General features: G+C 40.0%; 1 protein-coding gene across 12 annotated transcripts in view; it reads left to right on the plus strand.

The window, feature by feature from the left end:
• Positions 1-22,203, plus strand: part of TMEM164 (transmembrane protein 164) — a 200,047-nt gene that overhangs the window by 90,149 nt on the left and 87,695 nt on the right. For 10 of the 12 annotated variants that reach the window (XM_038588068.1, XM_038588061.1, XM_038588066.1 and 7 more), the window contains one exon: positions 12,078-12,127. Coding sequence is in view for 7 of the 12 variants with exons in the window: in XM_038588061.1 (XP_038443989.1) it covers positions 12,078-12,127 (50 nt within the window). In the remaining 5 variants the exon portion in view is untranslated. Of the gene's footprint in view, positions 1-7,582; positions 7,649-12,077; positions 12,128-22,203 lie in introns of all 12 variants that reach the window. The other 2 variants (XR_005386401.1, XM_038588067.1) reach the window with 1 other exon arrangement.

The following is a 22,203-nucleotide window of genomic DNA, read 5'->3' on the forward strand; positions in this document are numbered from 1 at the left end:
ACAATCCAATCATGAAATGGGCAAAAGACATGAACAGAAATCTCACAGAGGAAGACATAGACATGGCCAACATGCACATAAGAAAATGCTCTGCATCACTTGCCATCAGGGAAATACAACTCAAAAGCACAATGAGATACCACCTCACACCAGTGAGAATGGGGCAAATTAACAAGGCAGGAAACCACAAATGTTGGAGAGGATGTGGAGAAAGGGGAACCCTCCTGCACTGTTGGTGGGAATGTGAACTGGTGTAGCCACTCTGGAAAACTGTGTGGAGGTTCCTCAAATAGTTAAAAATAGATCTGCCCTACGACCCAGCAATTGCACTGCTGGGGATTTACCCCAAAGATACAGATGCAATGAAACGCCGGGACACCTGCCCCCTAATGTTTATAGCAGCAATGTTCCCAATAGCCAACCTGTGGAAGGAACCTCGGTGCCATCGAAAGATGAATGGATAAAGAAGATGTGGTTTATGTATACAATGGAATATTACTCAGCCATTAGAAACAACAAATACCCACCATTTGCTTCGACGTGGATGGAACTGGAGGGTATTATGCTGAGTGAAATAAGTCAGTCGGAGAAGGACAAACATCTTATGGTCTCATTCATTTGGGGAATATAAAGGATAGTGAAAGGGAATGAAGGGGAAGGGAGAAAAGATGAGTGGGAAATATCAGAAAGGGAGACAGAACATGAGAGACTCCTAACTCTGGGAAATGAACTAGGCGTGGTGGAAGGGGAGGTGGGCGGGGGGTGGAGGTGACTGGGTGACGGGCACTGAGGGGGGCACTTGATGGGATGAGCACTGGGTGTTATTCTATATGTTGGCAAATTGAACAATAAAAAATTTATAAAGAATAAATAAATAAATATCCTTAAAAAAATTCACGGTCTTATGCAGGCACAGTTTGTGGCACTCAAAAAACAATACAGTAACTGCAAATATCACTGATCACAGATCACCTTAACAAATAATGAAAAAGTTTGAAATATTGCAAGAATTACTGAGATGTGACACAGAGATACAAAGTAAGTGAATACTTGGAAAAATGGCATGGTTAGACTTGTTCAATGCAAATCTGCTGCTAACCTTCCATTTGTAAAAACTGCAGTATCTGCAAAGTGTAATAAAGCAAAGCATGATAAAATGAGTGCGCCTATATGAGGTTTCCAGTTTTTCCTCATCATCACAAACACTTCTGATTGTCCTTTTTTATCCTAGCCTTGCTTATGGGTGTGAAGTGGTATGTCCTTGTGAATTTGATTTTTCATTTCTCTAATGATTAATGATATTGAGCATCTTTTCATGAGCATATTGACCATTTGGATGTCCTCTTTGGAGAAGTGTCTACTCATATCTTGAGCCCACTTTTAATTGGGTGATTTGTAATTTTGTCGTTGAGTTTTAAGAGTCTTATGTATTCTGGATACTAGACCCTTGTCAGAGATAGGGTTTGCAAAAATTTTCTCTCATTCTTTGTGTTGTCTTTTTTTTCATAATAATGTCCTTTGAATCAAAAGATTTTCATGAAGTCCCATTTACCTGTTCTTTTGTTGCTTATGCTTTCAGTGTCACATCTAAGAATCTATTGCCAAATCTGGGACCATGAACATTTACTGTTTTTATTACTTTTAAGGATTTTATAGTTTTTTATATTTAGGTCTTTGACTGAATTTGAGTTAATTTTTGTATGTGGTTCTGAGGTAGAACCATACTTATGCATGTGGAAATCCACTTGTATTAGCACCATTTGTTGAAGAGACTATTTCCCCATTGAATGGTCTTGGCACCCTTGTTGAAAATCAGTTGTGTCTATTTTTGGACTTTGAACTCCATTTTGTTAGACTATGTCTATCCTTATGCCAGTACCACACTGTCTTTATTACTGCTTTGTAGTGACGTTTGAAATCAAGTAATGCGGGTCCTTTTACTTGTTCTTTTCAACTTGTCTTGGCTATTTGGAGTCTCTTAAAATTCTTTTTTTTTTAGTCCCTTATAATTCAATAAGAATTTTAGAATTAGCTTGTCAGTTTCTACAAAGAAGTCAGCTGAGATTCTGATAGTGATTGTGTTGTATTGATCATCTGAAAATTTTAGTGAGGAATATAATATGATGAGGGCCCTATTTTAAGAGTAATTGAGAACCTGACAATAATTTATGAACTAGAATAAAGGAGGGGAGACACTGGAGACCTGGAGATCAGATAGGAAATTGCTATCATAGTTAAAGAAAATGATAGGGACCGAACTAGGAAAAGATAGGATAAATGTGAGATATATTGAAAAGGTTGAAGCATCAACATGACAGGACTTTGGGACTGACTACATGTGGGGGCTGAGAAGGAAGGGCCCCATCAAAGCGCCAAGGTTTAAAAATAGGCTGACTAGATGACATTACTGTTTTTTTACTTTTGTGTTAAAATTTTTTTTTGAGAGAGTGAGTGTGAAGGCGAGAGGGGCAGAGGGAGAGAGAAAATCTTAAGCAGGCTCTATGCTCAGTGCAGAGCCCGTTGTAGGGCTTGATCTCTCAACCCTGAGATCATGACCTGAGCTAGAATCAAGAGTCGGATGCTTAACTGACTGAGCCACCCAGGCACCCCTAAAATTATTTTTGATTTACAGAAGATTTGTAAAGATGATACAGAAGCTTTCTGTTTACCCTTCACTCAGCTTCTCTAATGTGAACATCTTGCATGATCATGGTAAAATCATGAACACTGGGAAATTCTCATTGCTGCTATGAACTGAACTGTAGATTTTGTTTTGATTTCACCAGTTATTTTTCACAAATATCCCTTTACCGTTCCACAATCCAATCTAGGATCCCACATTATATTTAGTTGTTGTATCTTCTTAGTTTTTTCCATCCATGCCAGTTTGTCATTCTGTCGTTCATTACCTTGACAGTTTGAAGAGCACTGGTAAGTGACTTTGTAAAATGTCCCTAATTCAGATTTATCCAATTTTTTTTTTTTGCTTGCTTAGATTTGGGCAGTTTGGACAAAAACAGCACAGAAGTGATGCTATACCCTTCTTGTGCATCATATCAGGGGGTGCACAATGATATGTCTTTTTTTTTAAGATTTTATTCATTATTCGTGAGAGACACAGAGACAGAGAGAGGCAGAGACACAGGCAGAGGGAGAAGCAGGCTCCACATGGGGAACCCAATGCGGGACTTGATCCCAGGTCCCCAGGATCAGGCCCCAGGCCAAAGGCGGCGCTAAACTGCTGAGCCACCTGGGCTGCCCCGATGATATGTCTTATACCTGGTGATGTTAACTGAGGCCTCTCAGGGCAATGTCAGATTTCTGCACTCTGAAGTTTCTAGTTTTCCTTAGTAATGAACAAGTAGCTTGCATGCAAAAATAATACTTGTATTACTAATCCGAGCAGCCGTCCACAGCTTCTGCCTGTAACAGTGATTACTACAGTGTTTGCCTCACATTGCTTTCCTGGTTCCCTTGTTCCTTCTGCCTTTGTCAGTTGGAATCCTGTTTGAAGAGCTATCTTTTTTTTATATAAATTTATTTTTTATTGGTGTTCAATTTGCCAACATATAGAATAACACCCAGTGCTCATCCCATCAAGTGCCCCCCTCAGTGCCCATCACCCAGTCACCTCCACCCCCCGCCCACCTCCCCTTCCACCACGCCTAGTTCATTTCCCAGAGTTAGGCATCTCTCATGTTCTGTCTCCCTTTTTGATATTTCCCACTCATCTTTCCTCCCTTCCCCTTTATTCCCTTTCACCAGGCACTGAACTAAGTGCTTTAAGCCTTCAGTCCTTACCTCTACCCTATGAGGTAGTCCTGTGATAGTCCCCATTTCACAGATGAGGAAACTGAGTCTAGGGGAGTTTAGTATCTTATAGGCAGCTGGATGAGGGAAGCCAAATAACGTATCAGAAAAGTATTCTGCAAGCATGGAGTTAGAATGAGTGAAGTTAGATGAATTGGAAATTTAATACAAGCTGTTGCTGATGTAGCTCACAGTAGGGATGGATTTTCTATTGAGATCAGAATAATTATAGCTGTTAGGTATTGAGCTAGCTATGTGCTAGGCATTGCGCCAAGAGCTTTGCTTGCTTTATCACATTTGATCCTCTCCCAAACCTTGTGAGACACAGATACTGTTTTTATCCCTATTTTAGAAATGGGAATTCCTCCAGTTTCTTGCCCAGGCTCACTGTGCTGGTGAGTGGCAGAGCCAGCCAGTGGATGGACCCAAGTTGGTTTTGACTCTGAAGCCCATAATCTGAACCACTTAAGCAATGCTACCTACCTGTCCTGCTTCCATCCTCTTAATAGGGAGGAATTTGCCAGTGGGACCAGAAAGCTTGGTGTTTATGAGCTTAGCTTCTCTGGCCTCTGGCTAGTGCTTGGGTATGGACACTACGAAATATGCCTCTCAATGACTCTCCTTATTCAATACTTCAGTGGTTGACCAACCCCATTTTTTTAAAGGTATAATTCAAGCAGGTTACAATCTGTAACATCTGGGAACCATTCAGGTTTTAATATGACCTTATAACCATTTTAATACATTATGTTGACTCCAAAACCCAACCCTTTATTGGTATTTGTAGTTCCCTCTTGTAGAAATTCTTGAAAGAAGACTCTCTTTTTGTAAGTTCTTTACACTGACAAAAATGGTAATTTCTCAGAAAGAGGTAAGCAGAAGGAGTTAATGGAAAGACAGAGGGTGGGCATTTAACCAAAGGCTTCCTGGAGAAAATGATGCTTCATTTTGTATTTGAAGGGTAAATAGGGATCAGCTAGAAAATTTAAGGTGAGAAGGCCATTCTGGAAGAGTGAATCATATTAGCAGTAGAAATTGAAATTCTAAAAATAAAATTAGGAAAATAACAGGTGACTCTTCTATAATCCCAGGGTTGTGAGACATTTAAATCTGACATCAAAGACAGAAACCATAAAGGAAGTGACAAATATGTCTGATTACATAAAGATAAAAAACTTCTGTACATTAAAAAACTAACATAAGCAAAGCTACCACAGTGATGAACTGGGGAAAATATTTGCAAGAAATATCAAAGAAGCTGTATAAGTGTCACTAAAACATAATGGCTCTTAAAACTCAATTAGAAAATGAACATACTAGTTGTAAAATAGGCAAAAGCCACAGATGTTATATTCCCAAAGAAGGAATATAGCTGTCCGAAAAACATGTTGAAAAACAGTCAAACATTTCTGGGCATTTGAGACATGCCAATTAAAGAAATAAGTTGTATGTGTGTGTTATTGGTGAGGAAAATAATTTTCTTTCCACTTTTCTAGGTTCTTGGCTGAAACCTTCCCCTACCCGCTCACCCCTGTAATAAAAGACTGATTAATAGGAGAGAAATGCAAATGGAGATTTAATAGCATGTATACCTTGTGCATGCCTGGGAGAGACCCAGGAAAATTGAGTAACTCCCTGAAATGGCCCAAGCCACCACTCAAATACCATCTGTAGCTTAGAGACAAAAGGAAGATGTTGTGTGGTAGGGGGTTATGTAGGGCCCAAGGCCAGTTATGAGAGAGGACCAGGAAAAGCATGGTAATTAAGGGTGGGGTCATTATGCAGGTTGAGGTCAGTGTCTTCTCCCTTGATAAGAGCTTCTAGAATTTGGGTCATCCTTCTTTTCCTGGTACAGAGGGAGACCATTCTTACAAAAGGAGATTTCCCTTATGAGTATAAATGTCTCCCACAAAAGGGTAAGTTCTACTCACTTTTCAGTGCTTCTTCCATGTCTGCTGTTGTGTGTGTGTGTGTTTTAAATAATTAGCCTAAAATAATCCTTATGCCAAAGAGACATATTTTGGGGTGGCAAATTCTGCTCCCCTTCCATGTTTTGCCTTTCAAACAGGTTGTAGCAGAAACACATTTTCATATGTTGCTGGTGGGAGTATAAATTCAAAGAAATTTTCTCAAAGGCAGTTTAGAATTATAGGTTAAAAGCCTTAAAATGTATTTTCCCTTTGAAGACCTAGAAATTCTCCTGTATAAATGTAGACTAAGGAAATAGTAAAGGATCTGAAAATTTAGACATAACAGCACCAGCACGTGTAGTAGGAGGAGGTTGGTTGAGTAAATTGTTGCATATCGGTATAATTGAACAAAATGTAGCTATTAGAAAAATGAGGTTGTAGAAGTGTGTTTATTGACATGGAATATGTTTGGGGTACAATTTGGCACAAAGCACCAGGCTTCCAGGCTGAAGAGGTAGACAGGATCCAGAGTGGAGAAAGCCTTGCCTGCAATGCTAAGGAGCTTGGGCTTTTTATGTAGATCCTGGCAAGTCTTGAAGGATTTTAAGTGGCAGAACAGAACAGTGTTTTAGGTAGATCTTTCTTCCAGTAGTGTACCTGGAGGTGTGAGACCAGTGAAGAGATTATCTCAGTGGTCCAGGGAGAGAGGATTCAGGTCCCAGGATATGATTGTTAGTGAATTGAGCCGAGGACAGTCTTTGGGCAGCCCATGGAATGGATCTTCTCTATGGTTGGTAATGGTTATAAGCACTCAAGAATCCCCAGATGGCTGTGTACCATCATAGGAGGTAGGACCAGGAGACTTAGAGCCAGAGGGCTGGGCATGCATGAGAAGATTGTGTACCAGGCCAAATACCACTCCCCTGGTCCTCTCTCATGGTTTCCCCTTTCACTTAGTTTTCCCACTCACTTCACTGATTTACCTGGCCAGTCCCTCATTTAGGATGGTCTTTGCAACTGGCCCTTCTTGCCAATTACATTGCCAGAGTACTGACACTTCCTCTTGTGAACAAAAATTAATCTTCCTTGGGTGTTATGAAAATTAATCTTCCTTAGGTGTTATGAAAATGGGGAGTTTATCAGATCTAATGTTGGGATGAAGCAGTTAATGGGAGGCTGGATCATGATGCCAGTGAACTTGGAGCTGATATAACTGTAGGAACAGGAACTAGGATGAGTGATGTTGGAGAGGTTGGTTGCGTGGGGAACCAGAGCAGTTCCGAGGTCGAGGATGAACTGGGACAGCTGCCTAGATTGTGTGCTTTGGAAAGAGCTGAATTTACAGATTTCCAGTGTTAAAGAACAAAATTCAACAGAGTAAATTTGAAGATCTAACTGGCTTTATTAAGAGATTCTTCAATCAGGCAGCAATCCCACCTAGCAAGGGGAGAGGAATTGTACAAAAATGGTTGGTTTTTATAGGAAGTAGAAGGGGAAGGGGCAAGGAAGTTATCAACAAAGGAAAAGAAAAAGAAAAAGGATTGTTTGGAGCAAGGTCACTTTCCCTTCTGGGGGAAGGGCGGAGGGTCTTATTAGGTAGATTACATAATCTTCCTTTGGGCAAAGGAGGACTTCCTTGGTGCTGACCAGAAAATTCCAGATTGACTGGCTTAAAATTCTATTGGGGGAGCTGAAACGGCAATTAAGTCTTGGTTTGTTATCTTTGGGGTGAGTGACTCCACCTCAGGCCTGTGGCTTTCTTTTTAACAGTGGGAAGGAGAACCTTGGAGTAGTATAGGGAGCTTTCCTGGGGAGTCTAAGGGGGTATGGTTTGAAACAGAACCTGTGCATTTTTTTTCCAGAAAAAGACCTCCATTTTTTAAGGATCCAAGGAGTATAAAATCCTCGCAGACCTGGTTCTGAATGAGGTGGGTTGGAGCCAAGATGAGCACAACTTCAGGGAAAGCGAGACTGTGCAGCCCATCTGTGTAAATATCATTTGCTGCCCAGTTAGGTTGTGTTTGGAGAAGCCTCACCTTGTAGTGACTGGATCGTGTGAGCTGTGTGGTAGTACAGGTGTGAGGCCATTAGGGTTACTCTCTGTGTGCTGCTGGGTCAAGGGGCAGAGCTAGAGGCTAAAGAAGAGAAGCCACTATGAGGTGTGGACTGTGTCAGGTGTGAGGTAGACAGTGTTGTACTGGAAGTTACGGAATCCTACCTTTTCCATTAGGTGCCTTCATCTGCAAAATAATAACAAAGCCCTGCCCAGCTACTAGATGACAGGAAAGTAGAAGTGCCTTGTAGCACACTGCTGCTCCCACCTATCCTTGCCCTTTGCTTCAGGTGTTAAACTGAAGATTTCAGCAGGAGTACAAAAGGGCCAACTTGGTGCTGGGATATGCTCAGATTCATTCCCCTCTTCCTACTGTCCTTGTTTGCACTTCCAAATGTCCTTTCTTTCCACTCCATTTGCAACTGGATGGATAGTTAAGCTTTCCATCTGCTGGTCTAAGACACATTACCAAACTTTGGAGGCAGATGGCAGCCCAGCAAAGAAGAAAGCAGGGATATTCAGGCCAAGGCTGGGGGCCATCGGGCTTCTGAATTAAAACATTACTTTCACATGGTGAAATAATTTCACGTGGCTCCTCTGGTTAATGGTGATTATGGATGTGGCTCCAGCGTGCTAGGGCAGAGAGGTTCAAAGTCCTCAATCTTTGAAGTTGCTGAGGGAAGCCATGAGTTTACTGGACATGGAACAGGATGAATTTGGGGTCCTTCTTCTGATCTACTGATTTGGTATGTCTACATGGATCTGATCTAAAGGTTGCTCAAAGAAGATGACCTCTATCTTGGTGATGGGAATAGACAGGCTAGATGAGAAAGGCCAAAGTGCTGGTCAGAGTGACTTGGCCACATGAAATTGTTGGCAAACTCACTTAGGGTCAAAACTAGATTGATTAGCTGTGTCAAAAGACATTAGTGCCATCATTGGGTTGGGGCTGGAGGCTTCGCTACTTTAGGAGGTTTCTGGGCTTTTGCCATAAGGCTGTCATGAATCAGAGCCAGCCATATGGAGCAGTTTTCGGGAAATCTGTCTGCCCCAAGAATCTGCTTACCTCTTTTTGGCTGTGGGAAAAGTTGAAAGTTAACCGTGGGACCCAGTGTTGTATTTTTGCTTCTCTGTTTAGCATGTTAGCATGAAATGTGTTGGCTATTCCAGAATCTCAGGAAGGTGGCCGTCATGGCTCTTAGGTAACTCCAGAAGTATTGAGGACTTTCTGAGGTGGTTGGGGGCCCCTGTCTGTTCTCTGTATACAGTAGCTTGTGGGCCTGATGCTGGGTAACTGTGTGCAACCTCCAACTTGGTTCCTTGCTTAAGGTAAGTACCTTTTCCTGCTGGGTCAGCAGTATAGAATACCAGCTTTCTTTCTTTCTTGTACTGCTCCTGAGGGGTGGGGTAGGGAGTTGGGGATACATTAATGTTTGGATAATTTGAGATTCCAATTTGACAGTCCTTATCCCAAACCATTCAGGTCAGATATATTTCAGGAGTTGGAAAGTTTGGGATTTCAGAAAGGTAATACAGGCAGGGGTGGCTGTTTGGCTAAATCAGTAGAGCCCTCGACTCTCAATCTTGGGGTTATGAATTCAAGCCCTACATTGTGTGTAGAGCTTACTTAAACAAAAATCAGGAAGGCAATACAGTGAACCAGAAGTATTTTATATATACTCCTGATGGGGCCTGGGGTCACACTCCATAATCAAAAGATTATTATTTTTTTTAAGATTTTATTTTCGGGAGAGAGAGAGATTGAGAAAGAGAGTATGAGCAGGGGTAGGGGCAGGGGGAGAGGGAGATAGCTGAGTGAGGAGCCTGACACGGCGCTATCTCACAACCCCTGAGATCATGACCTGAGCCCAAATCAAGAGTTAGAGCTCAACCAATGAGCCACCCAGGTGCCCCCAGAAGATATTATTTTTATGGATGCTATATGAATACTCAGCATAAATGGAATACAGAAGTACATAAACAGTCTCAGCTCAAGTCATACTTGCTACCAAATTGGCTTTGAAAAAAAATCCAACTTTCAGTTTTTAGAGCTTTATCGATTTGGTGATTGCCAATAAAGGATTATGGACCTGTAATTGTCATTGGTTTTGCATTTTTAATCAAATTGTTCCACAGGGGTAAAGGCTCATTCTTGGTGGATATTTCCTTGGCTGGGTTCTCTGATCAGGTATTTTGCGGGTAATGGACTCCTGGCCGCATTCTTTTCAAGACTCTTTCTCTTTTCCATTCCTCTTTCTCTTCTTGGTAGGGATTCAAGCAGGTGGCTTTCTTTGTAGTGATTCTCCTTATAGTATTCTTTATTTCTAAATGTAGATTTCAAGAGAACCAAAGAGCCAATTAGTAAAGAATATACACATGACAAAGCCAAACAAGTTTGTAATGCAGATAACCTATTTTAATAAGTGCTCACAACAAGATAAGGACACATATCAATGACTTTGTAAACTACACCATTAAATTACTGTAAAGGAAGGAACTCTACAAAACATGAGTTTCATTCTTTCATTAATACTTAGACCTGCTGACTGTCTCTGTAATAGTCTAGGCCAAGGTCACACATCATACCTAGCTGCTGGAAGTGGTTGAATCTTCTGGGGCATTTTGTTAGATATGCAGATTCCTGGAGTCCCAGACTTTTGGAGTCAGCATTCCTAATGGAGGAGCCCAGGAATTTGCATGTTCAACCAAGTGCTCTTCAGGGATTTCTTTGTGTCTCTTGAGAACCAGTGCTTTGATGAAGGTTATACAACAGATTCAGTTTTTCTATAACCTAGGTCTAGGTCAAACAAAGTAGCATAGAACTGATTTGTGTCTTAGAAGGATGAAGTTCTTGTTGTTTGGTTTGCCTCAGGGAGGAGAATGGAAGAGTAGAACTACCTGGTCATAGTTAGAAATAAGCTAATTAAACGTGGAGGAAGAAAAATATTTTTCCCTCTACCAATCTAGGTTCCTGGCTGAGACCTTCACCCATTCCCCGCACCGCCCCCCCCCCCCCCAAAAGTAATAGAAGACTGATTAACAGGAGAAAAACAAATGGAAGTTTAACAGCATGTATACCTGGTGCATACCTGGGAAAGACCCAGGAAAATTGAGTAACTCCCTGAAATGGCCCAAGCCACCACTCAAATACCATCTGTAGCTTAGAAACAAAAGGAAGATGTTGGGTGGTAGGGGTTGTGTAGGGCCCAAGGCCAGTTATGAGAGGGGACCAGGAAAAGCATGGTAATTAAGGGTGGGGTCATTATACAGGCTGAGGTCAGTGTGTTCTCCATTGATAAGAGCTTCTAGAGTTTGAGTCATCTTTCTTTTCCTGGTACAGAGGGAGAACCATTCTTACAAATGGAGATTTCCCTTATGAATATAAACATCACCCACAAAAGGGTAATCTCTACTCACTTTTCAGTGCTTTTCCTATGTCAACTGTTTCTTAAAAAAATAGCCTAAAACAATCCTTATGCCAAAAAGATACATTTCAGAGTGGCAAATTCTGTTCCCCTTCAAAATCAAAGAGAGGTTTGGAGCCTGGGAGTGGCAATATTGGTAGGGTTGCCAGATAGAACATAGGAGGCCCAGTTAAATTTGAATTTCAGATAAACAATGAATAATGTTTTTATATAAGTATATCCTAAATATTGCATGGAACATACTTACACAAAAACATTATTCATTGTTTATCTGAAATTCAAATTTAACTGGGCCTCCTGTGTTTTTATTTGCTAAATCTGGCAGTGCTGGGTATTGATTAACCCACCTTCCCCTGTGGGAGGCAAACCAGATGGCATTTGTGTGCTTTGTCCCATTTATGGAATATATTTTTGTTTGTCTTGGGTTAAAAGCTTTTTGAGGCTGGCTACTATATCATACTGACGTGGAAGTGTTGAAAATTGAATCTTCTTCTAGAGGTTAAGAGGAAGTATTCTAGGAGAAAAAGGGCCTAAGAAAGGCTTTTCCCATCTTGCCACCAAACACTTCCCTCACTCACTATTTACCTCTCTCTCTCTCTCTCTCTCCTCTCTCTTTTCCCTCTCTCTCTCACACACACATACACAAACACACACACACAGATATGTCCATGCACCTAGACTCCTGTGCAAATAGAAACATGTTTGGAAAACCTCCTGATTGCCTTTTTAAGTTTTTGTATTGCATTTTTTGGGGGGTGTTAGAGTTGGTTATTTATTGTTACTGTTATCATTTTGCTTTTGTTATTGAAGTAACATTGTCTAGCTAACAATGGCCAGCATTTCTCCTAATAACCATACTTAATTCTTTTTTAATTGCAGATCTTTCTCCTGGCCTGCCCTCCATGTCCTAGAGCTATCGTCGTCTTCAAGTAAGGGAAAATTGGTTTTTGCTCTGTTACCATTGCTATTGAGAATGTTCTGTTTGATAACAAAGGCGAATGAGCCCATTGATGTGAACATCTTGTGCCTACACCACTTTGTCTCTGGAATTCCCAAGGAACAAAAGCCTATGCAGCCCAGTGAAACATGGGAATACTGTATGCAGTGAAACATGGGAATACTGTATGCAGAGTTTGGACTTTTGTCAAGCCCTGACAGGTCGTTTTTTTAGCAAGCGATTGTGATGGTGGTTTATGGCCAAGTCCTGCTCCCTTGGAAGGTTTCTGGCTTCCTGCACTTTCTCTTGAGAGCATGTGGGGGCCTCTCAAGAATCTTTACATTGTGGTCCAGCTGCAACACCCCCCCCCTGCCCGCCCACCCCAGGATATGGTTCTTTACTTTGAAGACCTTTGTTCTTCTGTTGCTGTGTTTTTTTTTTTCCCTTCAAGTGCAAATTAAAGTGAGGGGAAGAAAATAACACCTTTACAAGTTCCGACTTTCTTAAAAATAGCAAGCATCAAATTCATTAAAGTGTACTGCAGGCAAATTGTGTTTATCTGAAGGCATATGTCCTTAAATGAAATTCTCAAGGGTCCCAGAACCCTCCTTTTAGCCATGAGTTGTGACCATCTTGCTAATCAGTCCTTTTATTGGAGTTGCTAATGAGAAGCTAAATTGCCCAAATTAATTTCGCCTCTTTCTCCCTTCCCTGGCCCTCATTTTCGGGCTGTTCCTGAGCAGTGAAGTGGCCACAGGCCAGAAGGAGGAGACAGGAAGTAAGGGGCCCAGCAGATCCTTGAGTAATTGAAGAGTAGTATAAATGGGTTTCTGATTTACTTAAGTCATTAAAGCCTTAGGTACGGGGAAATATACCCCATTTGCTGCTTTGAACAGCTCCTTGGAATAGCCACTCAGTCTCTTGCCTTAGGTGAGTAACTTTCTGCTGGATGAGGGCAAATGGATCCTGATTTCACATATCTTGTACTTGAAAAGCTCCTAAGTGGAAGGCTATTTAACTGTCTCCCTTCCCTTCATTTCCCAAAATGAGCTCTATTTTTCAGCGTAATGTTTTAAAGTAGCATTTATTGGTTTTATTTCATTATTATTAAAGTAACAACTCTCATTATAGAAAATACAGATACACATAAAAAAGAAGATAAACATCAGCCTTAATCTAACACCAAGAAATCATTTTGGTTGCTCCTTTTTCTTTTCTTTTCTTTTCTTTTCTTTTCTTTTCTTTTTTTTTTTTGAAGAGGCAGAGATCATATTTAGGATTCTTACTGTCTCTTTTCTAAATTTAATTCAATTTGTATATACGTGTAGGTGTATGAAAATACATAAACATGACTGCTAGATTTCTTTCTTTCTTTTTTTTATCCTTGTTTTGTTTGGCTCCTACCTCTGCCTTTCCACACCTGCAGATTACCAAAGCAGTACGTATCCTAACATATTTTTCTCCATGCTCATTAGATATACACACGCATAGGGGTTTTGGAATGTTTTACTGTTGTTCATTGATTGTTTTACAAAAATAGAATCTTATATACACAGTAATACATTTCGCTTTTTCACTCAACAGTACTTCACGAGGACCTATCAAAGTTTATTGGTGCACCTTATTCCTTTACAAAGCTGCAAAGTATTTCATGGATGCACAACTGATTTAGCCATTCTTCTCATTCATTTTTAAGATTTTATTTTTAAATAATGTCTCCACCCAACATGAGGCCCAAACCTATGACCCCGAGATCAAGACTCAAGTGTGCCCCACTGACTGGGCCGCCAGGGATCCCTAGCCATTTTTCTATTCATAAATGTTTGTATACATTCTTTCCAGATTTCTGCCACTATGATCAATGCTGAAATCAACATCATTGTGCATATGCCCTTCACATACACACACAGAAATATTTACATATAAATATATTTATATTAATAGATATTTCCATATTGTTATACAAAAATGGGCTATTATGATTCACTTTTCCCTTTTGTATGTATGAGATTATTCTTTTTTTAAGATTTTATTTATTTATTCATGAGAGACACACAGAGAGAGAGGCAGAGGGACAGGCAGAGGGAGAAGCAGGCTCCATGCAGGGAGCCTGACGTGGGACTCAATCCCAGGTCCCCAGGATCACGCCCTGGGCTGAACGCGGCGCTAAACCCCTGAGCCGCCTGGGCTTCCCCTGTATGAGATTATTCTTTTCTTCATATCCACACCAGCATAAGGTTCTATGACTCTTAAAATTTTGACAACTTAATGGATGCATTTCCTTGGCTACTAATGAATTTCAGTATTGTCTCATAATGTTTTATCCAATTAAATTTGCTCTTTGAATTGTCTGTTCATACCATCCACCCATTTCTTATGGGTTGCTTAGATTTTTTTTTAAGACATCTTTGTATATATGCAGTTATTGGCCCTTTATCTATTGACATTATTATAGATATCTTTGCTAAATCTGTATGTGCTGACTTGGCTGACGGTGTATTTTTTTCATATTCAAATATGATTACTTTCTTATAGCTTCTGGATTCCCAATTTTAGTTAAGATGATTTTCTTAAAGATGGGCAACCACTTGTGCTAACATGATATATTACATAATCCCTAATTTTCCCCGTGAACTGAACTACCATTTTTGTCACCTATTAGACTTTTTATATATAAGAATCCATTCATGGATTCTGCATTCTGTTTCATCTTTTTTTTCTCTTTGTGCACTCAAATCATGTTGATTTGATTACACTAGATTAAAAATTTTTTCTTGGCTATTCATTGGCATTTTTTTTATACATGTCAATTGGAAGATCACTTTTATTTAACCCTCCCCACCAGCCCTGTTTGAATTCTAATTAGAATTGCATTAAATGTATATTTCAATTCTCTGAGAATTGATGTTTTAAAGTTATGTAGCTCTTTTAATCTAAGAAATGGTATTTTTTCCATCTGTTCAGATCCCATTTTATGCCTTTCTTGATACATTTATTCCTAAAGAAATAATAGCTTTTCTGTCCATTATGAATTGAATATCGTTCGCTTTTCCATTCCTAAGTGTTTCTTGTTAGAATAGAAAAAAGTTATTGATTTTTTTTTAATTTTTATTTATTTATGATAGTCACACAGAGAGAGGGAGAGAGAGGCAGAGACACAGGCAGAGGGAGAAGCAGGCTCCATGCACCGGGAGCCCGACGTGGGATTTGATCCTGAGTCTCCAGGATCGTGCCCTGGGCCAAAGGCAGGCACCAATCCGCTGCGCCACCCAGGGATCCCAGAAAAAAGTTATTGATTTTAACAGTAGTCCTCATATCTATCCATCTTACCAGATTCTCTTATTTTTTTTTAATTTTTTATTTATTTATGATAGTCACAGAGAGAGAGAGAGAGAGAGAGAAGCAGAGACATAGGCAGAGGGAGAAGCAGGCTCCATGCACTGGGAGCCTGATGTGGGATTCGATCCCGGGTCTCCAGGATCGTGCCCTGGGCCAAAGGCAGGCGCCAAACCGCTGCGCCACCCAGGGATCCCGCCAGATTCTCTTATTAATTTTGGAAAATGTTACTTTCATTTTATTGCGTCTTTCTGATCTACAAGTTATTTTCTTCAGTTTTACTTTTGCTTGAAACCCAGAGTTAAATGAAAATGATGGGGGGGGGGGGGGGCCCGCTGTGTCTAACCGATTTTAAATGGAGATGTTCTCTCTGTTTTTTTTTTCCATATTTGCTGTTGGTGTTTGTTAAATAGCATATCACATGTAAATAGTTTCCACATTTACTTAGAGATATTTTCAAACAAAACAATTCCTACATTTTATCAAATTGCTTTTTCATGTCTGTTGAGTATGGCTTCTTCTTTTTCTTTTTTTGTCTGTTAAACTTTTTAACAGAGTGAGTTATGTTGATAAATTTTCTAGTGTCCAGCTACTCTTACATACTGATGTGAGTCCTGCTGGTCATGGTATATTATTTTGATACATTGCTGGATTCCATTGGTCAGTCCTTTATTTAGAATCCTTGCCTCAGAATTTATAGGTGAGATGGAGTCATTTTTTTTTAGGATTCCTTTCATCAGGTATAAGGATTAAAATTGAATTGTACAGCACTTCTCTTTCTCTGGCCTGTTATAATTTAGTTACCCTTAGAAGTTTTGTGTTGTTGTTGTTTTTTTTTTTACTTTTTTAATAATTATTTTTCCTTCCATTTCTTTTGTTGTTGTTTTAGAAATTATGTGTTTTTTTTTTAATGTCAGGTAAAACCCAGCAGTGAGGCCCATCTGGTCCTAGTGCCTTTTACAGTTGCTACCTCTCAATCACCTTTCCAGTGTCTTATCTGATAATTCATTTTCCAGATCTTTTGGGTCAATTTTGGTCATTTGTCTTTTACAGGGAAGTAACCCATTTCTTCTGAGTTTTCAAATTTGTTGTCATGAATTCAGTGGAGCACGTAATATAGCCTCTTGTTTTATCATTTGGAAAACTGTCTCCTCATTTGTAGTCATGCCTTTGTTCTTGGTTTAATCTTGTCCATTTTTGTGTTTCCATTGTTTATAGTCTAGTCAGATTAGGAAGAATCTATATTTGGGTATAGTTATAGATGGTAAATTGTTATACATGGTAAAAAGATGTGTATATGTTCAGTTACTTTTTGACTTCTTTAGCCATCATTTTCTATTCTACTTTATTTACTTAATACCATGTTTCCCCCCCCCCATTTTATTACAAACTCATCACATCATTTTAAAATTAAACTTTCTGGGACACCTGGGTGGCTCAGCAGTTGAGCATCTGCCTTCAGCCCAGGGCGTGATCCTGGAGACCCAGGATCGAGTCCCACATCGGGCTCCCTGCATGGAGCCTGCTTCTCCCTCTGCCTATGTCTCTGCCTGCCTCTCTCTCTGTGTCTCTCATAAATAAGTAAATAAAATCTTTAAAAAAATAATAAAATTAAACTTTCTATATTTTGCGATAATTAATATGAATATCATATCTGAGTACAGATGCAGTTGTAAGAAGAATACAGAGAGACCCTATGTACCCTTCATCTAGATTCCTCCACTAGTGATCTCTTGCAAAACTGTAGTACAATGTGACAACCAAGATATTGACGTTGGTATTGTCCTGATATAAACAGTTCCATCACCATGGGGGTCTTCCCTGTTGCCCTTTTATTTTTTTTAATTTTTAAAAAGATTTATTTATTTATTTATTTATTTATTTATTTATTTATTTATTTTAAAAGATTTTATTTATTCATGAGAGACAGAGATAGAGAGAGAGGCAGAGACACAGAGGAGAAGCAGGCTCTATGCAGGAAGCCTGACGTGGGACTCGATCCCAGGGCTCCAGGATCATGCCCTAGGCCAAAGGCAGGCACCAAACCTCTGAGCCAACCAGGGATCCCCTATTTATTTATTTTAGAGAGAGAGAGACTGAGCACGAGCAGGAAGGACAGCGGGAGAGGGAGAGAGCATCTCCAGCCAACTCTGTGCTGAGTGTGGAGCCCCACATGGGGCTGGATCTCATGACTCTGAGATCACAACCTGTGCTGAAACCAAGAGTTAGATGCTTAGCCAACTTTCCACCCAGGCACCCCTTCTGTTGCCGTTTTATAGCCACACTCAATACTCTCCTACCTGCATCCTGTCCCTGACCCCTGGTAACTAATCTGTTCTCCATGTCCAAACCTTTGTGATTTCAAGAATGCTATATAAATGAAATTAAGCAGTATGTTACCTTTGGGAGTGGCCTTTTTTTTAAACTTATATTTCCTTGCAGATCCAAGTTTTTATCATACACATAATTTTTCATGGGTGTATACTATTCCACTGTGTGGAACTATGATGTGCAGTGTTAAGTTAAAAATCAGTATTTTAAAAAATGGTTCTTTTTAAAAAGATTTTATTTATTTATTTGTGAGAGAATAGAGAGAGAGAGAGACAGAGACATAAGCAGAGGGAGAACCAGGTTCAATGCAGGGAGTCCGATGTGGGACTGTATTCCCTATGCTGTATTTTTCATCCCTGTGACTTTTTCATTTTATATCTGTGAAATTGTACCTCTTAGTCTCCTTCACCTATATTGTCCATCCCCTTCCCCTCCTCCACTCTGGCAACTGCCAGTTCATTCTCTGCATTTATGAGTCTGTTTCTGAGTTTTTGGGTTGGTTTCTTTGTTTTTTAGATACAAAGTGTGGTCATATGATTTGTCTTTTTTTCTGACTGACCTCACTTAGCATCATACCTCTAGGTCTATCCTCTGAGTTGTTGCACATGGCAAGATTTCATTCTTTTTGATGGCAGAGTAATATTCCATTGTGTATATATACCATATTTTCTTTTCTTTTTAAAGATTTTATTTATTTATTTATGAGAGACACAGAGAGAGAGAGGCAGAGACACAGGCAGAGGGAGAAGCAGGCTCCCTGTAGGGAGCCCGATGTGGGACTCATTCTCAGGATTCCAGGATCATGCCCTGGGCCAGAGGCAGATGCTAAACTGCTGAGCCGTCCAGGGGTCCTATATACCATATTTTCTCTATCCATTCTTCTATTGGTGGATCACAGGCTCTTGATACATAAGACACCATTTTGCAAACCTAAGGGAGTAGGAGGAGGGCCTTGTTATAATGTAGCCAGGCTTCCCACACCCATCTTACTGATGGCTTCTCATTTTCCCTCTCCTTGCAATTTTCCTGTTTTCTTCCCTTCGAATTTCATTACTTAAAATTCCAAACTTATGCATATTATGCCTGTTACTCATTAAATATTTTAACCTGTGAATTGTCACTTCATGTTCTCTGCCTAGCTATGACATAGGGGTATTTTTCTTCTCATTGATCTGCATGAATCATCCATATATAGAGTATTAATCCTTTATCACCTTTGCAGGAAGTGTTTTCTCCATACTATATTCTAACTTGATGATGCTTTTGATATACAGTTGACATTTTTATTGGACACATTGTTTGGTTCCCAAACTGCCTTCAGACCGTGGTAATTTCTTCTGGTGTTTTTATGCCTGAAACTTTTTTTCCCCTTCAGATGTCAGATAGACAATCTGATTTTTTTTGGATTTTTTCATTTAATTTTAGAGTGAGAAAGAGAGAGAAGGAGCCAAGGGGAGGAGCAGAGGGAGAGGGAGAGAGAGATCCCAAGCAGACTTTGTGCTGAGCATGGAGCCTACATTGGCCTTGATCTCATGACCCTGAGTTCATGACCTTTGCTGAAGTCAGGAGTCAGACACTTAACTGACTGAGCCACCCAGGCACCCCGACAATCCGTTTTTTTAATTGCTTTAAAAAATATATTTAGCTGTCAGTTCATCTAAATTTCATTTTGTAAATGGTATTAGGGATATAATTTATTTTTCCTTGTATTGTCATTTTTTTGGAGCACTGTTCATTAAATGACCATTCTCTATGATTATTGCTGTTGTGTACTTAAATTCTTATGTATGCTAGGATTTATTTTGGGGGCTTATTGTACTACTCCATTAATGTCTCTGTTGGATCCTTCACCAGTTTCGTACTCTCATATTTGCAACAGCTAGCAGGACAGACTTCTCTTTGCCACTGTTTGTAGCCTATTACTCTACCCATGCTTTTTTCTTAGCTAGTCTGAACCATTTTTTCCTTCCAGATGAACTTAGAATATTTTTGTCAGATTCTATTAGTTTTGATGGGAATGACTTTCAATCTAAAATGTTATTAACATCATTATAATAGAATCTGTACATATGGGAAAAGATGTGGTTTGTTTCTAATGTATAGAAGTTTTCTTTCACTTTCTTGAAGAGTGTGTGCATGCTTGTGTGCATCCTACATATTTCTCATCAGAGTCATTCCTGGACAGTTTGTAGTCTATGGTCGAATTTATTTACCATATTTTCAAAGTTGTTATTACTGGTACATAGGAAAGATTTGGATTATACATGTTTATTTTTGGCCATCAAGACTATTTTAATAGTTTTTCAGTTGCTTCACTTGGATTATTTTGGAAATTAATGGCATCGACACTCATATGGTAACATATCTCCTTATAAAGAGCAAGACTCCCCCCTTCCCCCCAATTCCCGCATTTCAAGCCTGGTTGTATTGGTTAGAAGTTCTAGGACAATATTAAATAATAGTGGTACTGGCAGGGATTGTTGCCCTGCTTCTGATTTTAATGAGAATGTTTCTAGTGTTTCACTGTTGATTCTGATGTTGTTGGTTTAGATTAAATGTCCTTTATAATGTTAAGGAATTCTTTTATTCTTAAATTACCAATTTTTTTAAAAATCAGGAATGGTTGTTGATTATAGATAATTTAGTTAATTTTTTTTAAAGATTTTATTTACTTATTCATGAGAGACACACAGAGAGAGGCAGAGACACAGGCAGAGGGAGAAGCAGGCTCCATGCAGGGAGCTCGATGCGGGACTCAATCTTGGGTCTCTAGGATCACGCCCTGGGCCGGAGGCGGCACCAAACCGTGGGGCCACTGGGGCTGCCCATAGCTAATGGTTTTTAAGAATCTTTTGAGAGGTTCATTTGGGTTTTCTCCTTTGACCTCCTCATTTGGCAGGTTCAATGAATAGATTTCCTAACAACAACCTTTGTTGGATTTCTAAGGTCAGCTTTCCTTTTCCTCTGCATGCTTGGGAGAGATTCAGAATTGGCTCCCATACTATGAATTTGATTGATTTTGCTCTTTGCCATCTCCAATGTGATATTTATTTCTACTTCTACCATCTTAATTTCTAATTCTCCCTTGCTTTGCTATGTTCTCTTTTCTCCCCCGTTTGTTGTCTTTCCTTCTTAATATTTTTAAAAGTAATCTCTGTGTCCAGTGTGGGGCTCGAACTCACCACCATGAGATCAGGAGTTGCATGCATCACCAACTGAGCCAGCTAGGCACCCTTCCTTCTTGATATGCTATATTCTGTTGGCATTCTATACTTGTTTCAGAGAGTCCATGTTTTCACATATTCTACTGGGGATACAGTTTTGTAAAATACTTCTTCTGGTTCAGACACTAAATTCATACTTTTGTGCTTCCTCCAAGTCTTCAGAATGATATGCACTTCTGCTGCCAGAGGCTTTCGTAGGAATCGTGCTGTTTCTTGGGTATGTTTATACATATTCAAAGGAGTATTTATTTATTACTTGTCCAAGGTAGGGTCTCTATATTGCCTTTGGGGATTTTCATGTTTTCTTTGGTATTGGCTAGAACCCCTTCTCACTTCCTCTCTTGGTGGCAGGTAGACGTCCATACCTTCCAGCCTGTTTGCCAGTGCTTAGCTGCTTCATTTAGTGGGTTCTGCTGGACCTGGGCTGAATAACTTATCCCTACCACTGCTACTAGGTTCTTTGATACTCTGAGCAGATACAGTATGTGAAAGACCACAGCCCCCCCACATGCATTGCTACCTGAGTTTTACTTGGGCAGGCTCCCACTCCTCGGACACGGTGTGCCAGCCCCAATGCCATCGCTTCTGGCCTTTTGATTTGGGGGAGTAGGAGTCAGTCTCCAAATGCATATAGAACAGTTTGGGGATTTGTTGATTTCCTTTGCAAGCAGTAGTCCTGGAGTGGAGGCATGAATGTCCGGTGTGCTGGTTACCAGATTTCTAAGCCATGAGGCCAACAGTGGCAAGAAGGACTCAGTATCTTCCTATCTTGTTTCAGGTTTCTGCTGCATATATTAGCCACGGATTTTTTTTTTTTTTTTTTGACATTGCAGCATTAGCCTTATTGGTAGTGGAGATTTCTTTTTTTTTTTTAATTTTTATTTATTTATGATAGTCACACACAGAGAGAGGCAGAGACATAGGCAGAGGAAGAAGCAGGCTCCATGCACCGGGAGCCCAATGTGGGATTCGATCCCGGGTCTCCAGGATCGCGCCCTGGGCCAAAGGCAGGCGCCAAACCGCTGTGCCACCCAGGGATCCTAGTAGTGGAGATTTCTTCTAGAGTCCTGTCATAGGATGATCATCAGTTTAAGTTTTCAGTGATTTGGGGTGTTTTATCTTTTTTATTTCCCATAGGAATTTTAGTAGAAGTCTGGGAGGTGCTGTGTTATTGGAT

Source organism: Canis lupus, chromosome X (assembly GCF_011100685.1).
Source record: "Canis lupus familiaris isolate Mischka breed German Shepherd chromosome X, alternate assembly UU_Cfam_GSD_1.0, whole genome shotgun sequence".
In the NCBI taxonomy this organism is placed as follows: domain Eukaryota; kingdom Metazoa; phylum Chordata; class Mammalia; order Carnivora; family Canidae; genus Canis; species Canis lupus.